The sequence below is a fragment of the Carassius carassius genome, chromosome 9 (assembly GCF_963082965.1).
Source record: "Carassius carassius chromosome 9, fCarCar2.1, whole genome shotgun sequence".
In the NCBI taxonomy this organism is placed as follows: Eukaryota; Metazoa; Chordata; class Actinopteri; order Cypriniformes; family Cyprinidae; genus Carassius; species Carassius carassius.
Window position 1 is genome coordinate 23,355,488 of NC_081763.1, and position 12,314 is coordinate 23,367,801.

Consider the following 12,314-nt stretch of genomic DNA (forward strand, 5'->3'; position numbering starts at 1 on the left):
AAAGGCTGTAGTCAGATGTCTGGGTAACGGGCAGGACGGGGTGGACGGGCTAATGGAAAAAACACACCTTCTATACGACCCACAGGGACTTTTAGGCAGCTTTATATTTGAAGTTAATGGAAATCGACTTGGTATTGGAAGTACAAGCATGTGCTGTGGACTGCATTTGAGCAGGTAAAGGTGCACCAATGTTTTTGATAAGCGAGTGTGTGTATGTGTGTGTGGGGCTGGTTAAGTCTGTTGGCCAGTGATGTGTAATATGCAGTCATGTCTGATGTCTATGATGGATTACCCTCTCTCTCTCTCTCTCTCTCTCTCTCTCTCTCTCTCTCTCTCTCTCTTTTTTTGAAGTCAATAAACTAGATTTGTGTGAATGGTGTGCAACGACTGTAGAAAAGACAATAAAAAATCAATTTCATCCTTGCACTCCTAATGTAGAATAGGCCACATCTGACAGCCGCTCTGCTGCAGCGTAATTGTAACCAATTCCTTTCTTGAAATAGCTGGTGTCGGTCAATAGTCAATATCTAAGGGCTTTGACAGAGCTTAAGATAGATGTTAGTGCTGCAGTTCTTTGTATAACAGTACTATGTATATTATATTGCTGTCTTTAGATACATAGCCTTATCTTGAAGTATCTTATAAGGGCTCAAAATAAAACCTTATTGTTTTCTGTACTAGTTAGTACTGTAGGACCAGTAGTTCAAATTACACAATAGTATAATAGTACAATTTAAAATAATTATTTTAACATGTAATTTATTCCTGTGATGCGAAGCTGAATTTTCAGCAGTCGATGCTTCAGTTTTCAGTTTCACATGACCCTTCAGAACTCAAAAACATTTCTTATTATTAGTGTTAATATGAATTAGTGAAACTGATTAATATTTTTTTGGAAACCTATTTTTTTTCAGGATTCTTGATTAAATAGAAAGTAAAAAAAAAAATACAGCATTAATTTGTTAATTTTACAATATAGCTAATTTTATGAGCTAATGGCATGTATATGATCAACCAATATAAGCTTTAGTGTCAGTGCAACAATAGGCCAACAGGGTCAACGGCAGTTACGTCAGCTGCCCAAAAACTCAGAGGTCCACAAAACCATTCTCGTTGTTGAGCCCTTAAGAGTTTTGAGATTCTTTTATTTTGCCCTGCAGTTGCATTACACACTTCCTTCATATTCTCTCCTCCTCATCTTAGTGTGTAAAGTCAAGCCCTTATCTGTGCTCTAACTTCAAACTTGCACGCTCAAGCAAGATGATTCATTCGGCACTGAAGCTGTTCCAGCCCCTGCCATTTTGAGAAGACAGGGATTTCAGCTCTCAAAATGGTTCACATGTATACCAAACAATCAAAAGAAAAGCAGTGCTAGCTCTGTAAAAGGGTGTGGGCGGATTATTAACAAGGTTTGTTGAAGGGCCTTGTACCTATAGGCCTTTGTTTCAAGTCCCCACAGAGAAAGTACCGATGAACTGTCTAAAACCTTGGCACAGATAATAGAAAGCCTACCTCGCTCTGCTTGTGTAGAAATGCGATGAATAGCTGACATTGAAGTTTCCTCTGTCTCTGCAGCCTGTAAAAATATTTGAAAATGCCTGTTTATTCTGAAGGGTGCACCTGGCTCTTATTAACTGAAGGAAGTCGAAGTAGCAGCTGTGGAATTTGGCTATTTTTACACAAAATGTGTGAAACAATCAAGCATGCCGCAGTCCCTCCGCTGCAGATTGCAAACATTCCATAATCAGAGGGAAAAACCGCCGTCAGATTTATCTTTGAAGTTAAATTAATAAACATGAATTGCAGCAACCTGTGAAATGTTACAGTTTGTTTGGACATGGGGCTTGTATATGTACCAAGAGGCGGTTAGCCTTAAAATACACAATTTATGCGAATGCACTAATGAGACTTTTGCGAGGACGAGGTCTTTCACAACAGTGGAGACTTGTGTGGCTTGGGAGACAGTTTGAACCTCGTCTCTTGTTTATATTAGACAAGAATCAGAGTATCCCTGGAATGTGTCATCCCTGGTCCTTCTTTGTATGCTGTGGTTTTCAATCAGATGCGTGGCCCTTGAGGTCCGCTCACCTTTGGACTGTGCAGGAGATGATGGTGGCTGCAGGGTGGCGCTGTGTGATTGATAGACCATCCATGCCTGCTGCTCTCGGCACACGTTGGACTCCGCTCAGAAAGGAATGCTCCTCTTTGACTATGATGATGGATTTGGTGGCGCAGGTAGTGATTTGATGTTCTCCTGTGCTTCCTGTGGCATCCCTGGGTCCAGATGATGGTTTTGAATACTGATGTGTTTGTGAAATTGTAGATGTATAATAAAGATAATGAAAAGAGGGAGAGTGGAGGCAGATGCACGTTGGCAGAAATTCTAGAAGTTGCCTCTTTCTGGTGCACACGAATGGGTTTATTGAAATTGTTCGAGCTTCTTCTGACCTTTTGAAGCCCCTCTGCACCTAAATACAGGTCTTGAACCAGCTCCTCTCCTTTAAAGCCTTTTTCAAAGACTTTTATGTAGTCCTAACGTCAGGGAACATTATTTCTCTTTTATGTCAGCAAGGTTATGTCATACCATCTTTGCTTTTGTTAATGGCCTCATTTTTTGACTGTTCCTTTCTGAGCTAAATTCCCCTCTACACACGTAGACCATTTTTTGTAACCTTCCCCTGTCCTTAGTAATAGATCCCTAAAGGATGAGCAAGGTAAAATGGTTCTGTGCTACAGAAAACACACTTATTTCCTCTTTAGTTACACTGACTAAACCAAATATTATTGGGAAATTCCACTTTTTTAACTAACTACTTTTGTTTCTAGAAAAATATCTAAACGTGAAGGCTTAATTTTGTATTAACATTCAAAAACTGAGACATAAAACCAGTGGACGACTTCATAGCATCTGTTTGTACATAGTTCTTTTAAACCGTGAACTGTGATTTGTTTCTGAAAATGAAATAATCTGAATAAAAATGTTGATCACAAAAAAATAACTGAGACAAAAATTTGATGAACAAAACTGAAATAATGAGTTTTTGAATACGTTATATGTTTGTACAAAATCTTATTAGAAAAATTTGTAGACTGAAAGTTAAAATCAAATCCTATAATTAAAATGCATATAAATGGATGCCCTGAAAAAGAAAAAAAGATTTCTTTCCAGTAATCATGAGGGCATTCATTGGTCAAAATGTGTTAGAACCCTGTATCTAGCTTCCTGGCTTGTCAGGAAGTTTCTCTGCATTAGGCACTAGGGATGGGACGATAACCGGTTTTATTGATAACCATGATAAAATGTGCTGAAGGTTAGTAATATCGTTTAAAAATGAATTATCATTAAAACCGTGTTTGATTATCGCGGTTTTAATAACTCACTATTAAATCATGTCCAGCCAGCAACAGTGGCTGGACAGCACAATGTTTTTTTTGTTTTTTTTCGAGAAGGAATGGCGAAAGTCAGTGACTTTTCTATGCTTTTCTATGCTTCTACACTTTTCATTGTAAGGAAGGAAATGCCACAGAATTTAATCTTTCTTTAAATAAAGTGCATAGAGTTGCTTGTTTTATTAGTTGTTTGTTGATTATTAAATATAAAACTTGCTGAAATGTTTTCAGTGTGAGCATCAACTATTTTTGAACACTTTCATCTCGTTTCAACAAAACCGTGATAATATTGATAATCGTGATAATTTTAGTCACTATAATCGTGATATTAAATTTTCATACTGTCCCATCCCTATTAGGCACATTGTGGTGCAGAACTATAGGAAATGGCAGTAGCAATCAAAACGAATTAGATAGTCTGCAGATATTGTGTAGGTTGAGACTTTCTCTCTATGTCACATTAGAGAAAGAGAGATTAACTGAGATTAGTTTTGCTGTAGTTGTGTGAGAGCACGCCTGCCTCCACCACACCCCTTACGAGGCATGCAGAAGAACACAGAAATAAATGCCATGCCGCAGTTCTAGCCCTGTTGCTAAGAGTAGGACGCCTTCAGTCATCTCTCAGTATGGTGTGGGAATGCAATCAGCAGCTTAGCAGTACTGTCACCTGAGATGTACTAAATAAAGTGACAGCCTTTGAACCACCGCTCTTCTTACATGTAGTGCCATAAAGACACACACTGTGCAATGTGCACTTTCAAGCAGGATCGTATTTTTAGACCGTTTTGGTTTTAGACCGTCAATAGCACTTAATGTTCTCGTGTTATGGTTATCACTAATTATGAAGACTTTGCTTTGACTGTGAGGCTGTGACTGTAGATAAGTCTTGGGTAACCCTGGTGTTTTATTTGCAGTGCTTTGTCTCCGAACCCCAATTAAAATACAAACGAATGCAGTCTTTCCATGTAAGTCTAGCTCATTTAGACAGGTAGATGATGAATGTCTTTGCCACCCATACAATGGATAAATAAACAGCCACTGGCATTTTAGCAATCATGCAACTAAATAATATTACCACACTAGCTTTGTGGGCTTACTCAGTCCTTTATTTAGCCTGTTGTTGACACTGTGTTTTAAGCAGCCTTGCCTGGTCTGTCTGAGAAATTTAATCTATGGCATATTAGATCCACAGAGAAACCATGCAGAGATTGAAGACGTGGTCGTTTTCGGAGGCTTTGAGGCTGTTTCCATGTGCCCACAATAAAACTTGCTTCAGAGCTCTGGTAACACTCATTGAAATGGGGCGACCTTTGACCCTTGCTCTCCAGGACCCTGTATCTTCTATCTCTCTCTAAACATTGCGTCGAAGAGCTGATCGCTCCGGGGTGCACACAAGTCAATCCATAATGGTTGATGTGACCTGATTTAAATTGCATTGATAGTAAGAACTGATCCATTACACATAAGAGACTCCTGCTGTTGTTCATAAACTTAACTTGTCAATATCTGTGCGCAGTGGGGACAAGTCTGTTCACACTGTTTAAACAGCAAATTTGATTTAAGTTTTCTATGCATGGTTGGATGTATTGTGAATGTTCCCTCTTAATCTTTTAGTTGGAAATTAGCTCTAACCCTCTGCTTTCTGGTCTTCTTCATTTTGTAGTAATTTGTTGCGAAACCTTAAAAGGTGCTTCAGCAGCCATGTGCCCAGTAGCTTGGCCATAAATCCAATATAACGGCTGCTTGACCTTTCTTTAGCAAAGCCTCTCTGGACGTATTGCAATTTTGCCAGAGGGATGGGAGAAGCGCACATTCCAGACTCATTTCGCTCCATTCATTTGCAGCAGAAGCCATTCTCATCTTGTTTCACCATTTAGCGTTTAGTGCAAATGTTCTTTGATTTAGTGGTTACTCATCTTTTCAGGGTATTCGTATGAGTCATTTCAGCACCACCTGACCTCTTGCCAAACTGCCAAGCCTGTATGACGCAGCTGCTGGTGTTCTGTGTAAGTGTGTGCTGTAAGAGCATGTGAAAACAAAAATTGAATTTGCCTGTCCTCGTGCAGAGTCTCTCTCGGATCTGCGTTCACCGGGGGCCAGGGTGGTACGGGCCTGCCAAGTCAGTCCATAAAAGCAGCAACAGGTCTCGTATACGCCTCGGGCCCTGCTGGTTTTAAATGCAAGTGTACCCCACCCACAGTGCATTACATGTCTCACAGTGAGGGATGTGATCCACCCAATTTGAATGTATCTTCTACAACCAGGAATGATGAATGGACTGGAATGACCCTATATGTATTCCAGAGGATTATGCTCTAAACATTTCATCCTCCCTTTTGAATGTGGAGCATTTCTAACTTTAGAGATCCATTTGTTCTTAGCTCTGACAACCCTTTTGTCTTTCATTAAAGCTTTTTTTTTTAAGGAGGGATAATGTTATATTTCAGCATTATTTGTTTGTGTCTTTGTGCTTTTGTTCATGCTGTTGTTTGTAGTGTTTGAGGTTATGAATGTACATTTGTGCGTCTTTGCCCTTGGTGAAATCTTAGATTAAATTCATGACTTAAATGTGTGAATGGCCGCTTCCCGGTTACCAGATGTCAGTTTTGAGAAATATTTCTCTCTCTTTGCTTTGGGTGGTAATAAGTCAATTTTATTTTTGGGCCGAGGTGAGCTGCTGCTCTGGCTATGAAGCAGATTCATAAACCCGATAAGATAATAAATCGTCAAATCTGTGTATTTGTAAGTGCGCATAATTTGGCTTTGAATAATGACTCTGGAAGACTGACGTACAGCCAGTAACTCAAGAGCCGCTGCCATTAACTATTTTCAAAGGTTATTGTACTAATGTTCCTTCTGCCTGATGATAGCCAAATACAGATGCTGCATTAAATACTGGACGTAGAACTGACAGCTTTGGCCACTCCCTTATTCTCTCAAATAACAAGATTTAACATGTCTGTACTCTCTCTTTTCCAGGTTTTCCTCATTTGCCAAGCAGTTTGTACCCCAGCCATTACATTCCCTTGGGCCACCTCGAGCATCCACAGCTCAGCCAACATGCTCTCTTTGACTCACAAAAAGGTCTGTATATGTATGTAAAATAACATGTTTAACCATTATCACTGTGATTTATGTATGTATATGACTATCATAACATTCAGGCCTGTATGTGTATATAAAGTTGTCTATAAGTGTGAATCTCTCTAAATTGTGAAGAAATATCTAGGTCATAGTTCAAACCAAAGAAAAAGAAAATGAAACCTATTTTATGACTCTTGATAAATTAAATACAGTAATACAAAATAATATTAATAATAATTGTGTAATATTAAAAGTGTTAAGTGTTTCATGGTAGTTTTTCTTATACTGAATTAATTTATATTCAATGCAAAAAAAAGTTATTTTACTTTTATCATTATATTCATTTGTTTTGTGGAAGATTTTTTCATATTTTGATTTGGGGATGAAAAATATTGTCCTTTTTTTACCATGCCATTTTTACCATGTAAAACTTTAGACTTAATTCTGCCTCAACATGTCCTGCTTTCTGCTCTGCTGTACTTGCAGATAGTGTCTCATTTAGAGCGTTTTAACAATTTAATAGTATGTGGTCGATCTTTTTATATACTTTCTGCACCTTAGAGCCTTTAAACAATCTTTTGCACCAGGTGTCTGAAGGTCTGACAGGCTCACATTTTCCATTTTGTTCTCATTTTCTCAGAGGGGTTTTACCTGCCAGGTTCAGTGCACTCCCATTCTGCAATGGCCAGGAGCCCAGTGGCTCACATGCCCAGCTCCTTCTCCAGGGAAAAGGAGGCCCTGCCTCCTCACAAAAGCGCTAAAGACTCGAGCAGGGATCTGGTAAAAGAGAAGCCCTCTAAGAATGACCTAGGTCACTCCCTTCCAAGGAAGGAACGAGAAAGGCCAAAAGAGGAGTCACGGCCCCACAGTGTGGTGGACCTCACCTTGGATGTCAAGGCAGAAGATGAGCATAGAGTGAGCAACTCAGAGAGGTCTGCAAAAACTTCGGAGCACGCTCGGCCTTTCTCTTATCAGCACTCGCCTGCTCTGAGCACCATGGACACTAAACCCAAACAATCTCACCACAGTTCACTTGGCAACTGCGGGACAAGCAGCAGCACGCCAACCCGACACCCAAGTACAGAACAGGACAGGAGGGACAGGGACCGAGATGATGAAACCAGCCGGCCAGGGGGCCACCTTTCCTCCGACAAGCAGAGAAGATGTGGTTCGGTTGCAACATCAGCTGGCACTCTGCATGTGTCATATGCCAGTCCCTCTTCTCTACAGCCCAACCCATCCCATCTCCTGCCCAGGCTGGTGTCCTCTGGCACCTACCCTCCCCCTCACCACATGCCGCCCAGCATGTACCCGCTCTACTCTACAGCAAAAGAGCCAGGCAAAGAACACAGAGTGATAGCTCCTACTTATGTGCCTTCTGTCGAGGTTTACGATGAGCGAAAGGGGCCAATTCAAATTGCCTCCCAAGCTCGAGATAATAAAAATGACAAGAGCAGGGAGAGGGACTCACACAGATCAGCCCTGCAGGTGGGGAATGAGAGAACACATATGGACCATGGTCGGTCCTCCGTTAAGAGTGAGTCTCCCCCTCACGGGGACTTTAAGAAAGACATTTTACGAGAGGAAGGCTCGATAATTAGGTCAAATGGTTTGGCCATGAAAAAGCCCTTGCATTTGGAAATGTGCACAAATAAATCTGGAAACAGCCCAGATGCCAGGGACTTATCCAACACTACATCAAAACACATGATCAGAATGGGACTTGAGACTGAATCTCGCAGCCAAGAGAGGGACAGGGCTCAAAGGTCTGCCAATCCGTTTTCTGGAATGGATCCAGCTACGCCTCACTCGGAACAGAATCCATTGAAGGCCTTGGGTTCTGCTGAACCCAAATGGAAGCCTTTTGAGATGGGCAATTATGCTACCAGTCACATTGCCGCATTGGCAGCCCAACACACCCATGGCCCCAGAGGTGAAGAAGAGGGCAAGCGAATGTACCTGGACAATACTGGCTTACATAGACCGGTAAGCAGTGGCGGAAGTCCCAAGGGGCACGAGGAGGTTTCAGCCATGCAGAGCCTCATCAAGTACAGTGGCAACTTTTCCAGCGAGTCTGGCTCCATGCACGGATCTGATAGTCGTAGTCCTTTTGGAGGACTGGGAAGCATGAAACTGGAGGCTGGTTATCCCGGAGTGTCTAGAGTTCAGCACCTTCCACCCCAGCAGTCTGGAAAGCAGTTGAAGAAGGAACCTGAGAGACCTGAGAGTGCTAAGTCCTTTGGCAGAGAAGGAAATTCTTCTCAGGGGGATGGGGAGGTTCGTCATCCACCCGTAGGCATTGCAGTGGCTGTTGCCCGCCAGAGGGACAACAGCAGCAAGCCCAGCTCGGTATCGGATAGGGACAGGCCAATTCTTGGAGGAACCATCAAAGGTGTGTTGCCTCTAATCTTTAATAAAAAATCATTAATCAGTTATTCATTCTCATGTTGTTCCAAAGTGGTACAACTTATTATCTTCTGTGGAACACAAAAGGATATATTTAAAAAAAAAATGTTTGTTTTAGACCCAATTGACCTTTATTGTATGGGCAAAAGCAGTTATTTTGTGGTCAGCAGATAAAAGCAGCACAACTAACCCTTTAAGGTGGAATAAATTGTAAAGGAAAAAACTGCTCTTACATGCTTTCAAGCCTTTAACGAAACTGAAGAACAACACACTGACCCAATCTTATTTTCCGTGGTTACAGCCCATTTATGTGGGCATGCTCGACACCAAGGTCACTCCCTCTTTCATTTTATTTCTTAAACATCATGAGCTTTGCTATTGCTTTGGCCCACAGTGTTACCTGTTAGCATAGGGAGTGTGTTAAACCTTGCACTAAGACACTGCGTTGCCCGCTTGCTTATAAAACAGAGCTTTACTAAAGGTGGCAAATAAGCAGTGCATTCTAATATGACATTAGGTTTGTTGCTTAGCAATCGAATCTGCTTCGGGAAGGGACAGAAAGGGTGGAGAGAATAGCATTAATTTATGTGCTCTCGTGTGCAAGGAAATTGCTGTAATAACATTAGTCCCCACACTCTAAGAGAAGGTTTGAATTTACATGTAAAACAAGTTTTAGGGACAGAGCTTTGCTTGACTAATTTGCCCTCTTTTTGATGCAAACGGATAGCATGTCGGACAGGCTTTTGGTAACCTTGGAAACAGACTGAAACCTTTTCCCTGGAGCATGACAGAGATCTATGTGCACTTTCGTCCCCCTCCTCGGTTTAGAAGAACACAATCTCTTCTCAGCCGCTGTCTGTCAGTACTGAAAGGTTCAATACACCCCTACCTAAATCCTGCTCTGATACTTTTTTTTACGCATTTATCTTTTGGTATACAGGGCTGTGCTGATGTGGTATTTTGAACAAACTTTTAGTTTTGTAGGGGAATTTACAGTTAAAACCCAAGGACCAGATATGTCGCAATGAAGACCAGGAGTCAGAGATGAGTTCAATTAATAATAATAATTTTACTTGAAGAAAATAGTTTGCAATTTCATCAGCAGAAGTCAGCTTCAATACTCTCGACGGAGTTCGTAGGCCACCCCCATACAACTCAAAATCAACCACAGTTATACCCTGACAGAGGATACTAATTGCGTCAATACATAAGTCAACAAAATTCTGATTGGTTCCAAAACCTATAAACTCTCCAAAGACGTATATCTGATACGCTGGACACTGGCAGTTGATCGTTTGTCCTGGGACTGTCCGAGCTTCTCCCTGTACAGACAGATACTAACACACATACACAGAGAACTTATCTAAAATTCAAGGCTTTCTAGCACTGGTGAGTGTCTTATCATTACGGTTGGATACACACACATAATATGTGGACATTAATCTTGAGGAAAAGAAATACAGGGTAGAACAGGATTCTTTAATATCTCATAAGCGCACATAAGGTTACACATTTCACTCTTGCCATAACTTGATTAATAGTCAAACAAGAAATCATGTAATAATATAATTAATATCAGTATGAAGGATATGGCAACTCGGCATCCACTCCTTCAGTTTAGTTCGAATTCTGGAATGCTGCTTTGTCTGATGAATCTCCAAATGGCTGTTGATAAGTAACTGATGGGCCTCAATGGGTTCTTGTAAATGTGATCTGTTACTCTAGATAGGTTCTCCGTGGTTTTTTTTGTCTGCACAAGTCTGTCTGTAATCTCATAGATGTGTAAGACGCTGCTTATGACTGGTGCTGAGTATAAGGACTGATAAACACCTTTGGAGTTTGGGCTATTTCTGGAGCAGTGTATTTATAGAGAGAAAATAGTAACATTTAAATCTTGCCAGACTGGAAGATAATACTAGGATTTGGTTGTTTTTAAGCCAAGAAAGGTCAGAAATGTGTGTATTAGTATTTCAAATGATGAAAAATGAGATCATTGGCAAACACTGCAAAGCAATTTTAGCAAATTTAGTAAAAATATTGAGTCAACGTCTTCAATTGGTGTAATGTCCTGCAGGCCCAATCCACACAGAGGAAGAGCATGGAGATGAGAGGACACGTCACGGCGACGAGCGCCTATTGTCGGGGCGTGTGGAGCGTGAGCAGGAGAAAGTGTTAAGGTAAGATGAGTTTATAAGCGCTGGCGTAAAGTGTCTTGAACTTTGAGTTCTCAGAACTGTACTAGGCATCGGTCTAGCTGTTAATTCAGTCCTGCATTTGTAGTTTAAAATCACAGACTACTTTTTCTGAGAATTTAGCAGAGGTGTTTGTGTTGCACATCGTAGAAGACAATGATAGCATTCGCTAGATCTAACTATAGGAGAAAGCTGGTTAATTTGTAAGGTTTTTTGCGCTACAATTTGTGACATGGGAATGGCAATATATATATATGTGTGTGTGTGTGTATGTGTGTATATTGCTGATATCCAGTAAAAGATAATTGAGCTTCACAAATTAGTAAAGTGGCTTTAAGAAAAGAGCTAGAGCAATGAAAATTCCCATTTCCACCATCAGGGCAATAATTAAGAATTTCCAATCAAAATAAAATGTTACGGATCTGACTGGAAGAGGACATGTCTATATCGTCCTAACTTAGGTGAGAGTTTTGAGTGGCTAAAGACTCTCCAAGGATCACAGCTGAAGAATTGCAGAAAATAGTTGAGTCTCGGGCTCAGAAAACCTTTAAAAAATACATTAAACACAAAAACTTTTATTTTTCACCGCTATTAAAACAAATTCTGGTAACACTTCACACTCAGGATAACATTATTAATACAACTGGTTGTGCTTTTTGGATAGGGGTGCGCCATTCAGGGACGCACCCCTATTTTTCGATGCTCATAGTATCAAAGTTTTTCGTTCGATACCATAAAGGCATCGAAGTTCAGTACCCAGCCCTAAGTCCTGGACATCTCGTTAAGATGCATGGCATCATGGATTCTATCAAATACCAACAGATAAAAAAATCAGTAAGTGACTGACTCTGTTATAAATCTTATAATGGGCCATGTTTGGATCTTCCAACTGTACAATAATTCAAACACAAACCTCAAAAACAACACCGAAATGGGTCACTGAGCACAAAACCAAGCTTCTGGTTTAGCCATTCCAGTCCTCTGACCTGAACTGAACTGAAGAGAAGAAGCACCAACATGTAGCTGGGAATCTAAAGGGTCTGGAGTGATTCTGGATGAAGGAGTTGTCTCTGACCTCTTGTCAAAATTTAGACCTGTTAAACTGGCAAATGGAGGTTTCAAAAAGTATTGAATAAAAGGGTGCCATTAATTGTGGTCAATGTGTATTAGAGAAACCTTTATTTGATAATGATATTTCCCCCATTTTAAATTCTTATTATCCAATGAAAGCATACATTTTTG

General features: G+C 40.6%; 1 protein-coding gene across 4 annotated transcripts in view; it reads left to right on the top strand.

The window, feature by feature from the left end:
- The window catches only part of LOC132149356 (trinucleotide repeat-containing gene 18 protein-like), a 64,326-nt gene that overhangs the window by 20,267 nt on the left and 31,745 nt on the right, over positions 1–12,314 (top strand). For all 4 annotated transcript variants that reach the window (XM_059558521.1, XM_059558519.1, XM_059558522.1 and 1 more), the window contains exons 4-6: positions 6,370–6,474; positions 7,115–8,866; positions 10,955–11,057. In XM_059558521.1, the coding sequence (XP_059414504.1) occupies positions 6,370–6,474; positions 7,115–8,866; positions 10,955–11,057 (1,960 nt within the window). The remainder of the gene's footprint in view (positions 1–6,369; positions 6,475–7,114; positions 8,867–10,954; positions 11,058–12,314) is intronic.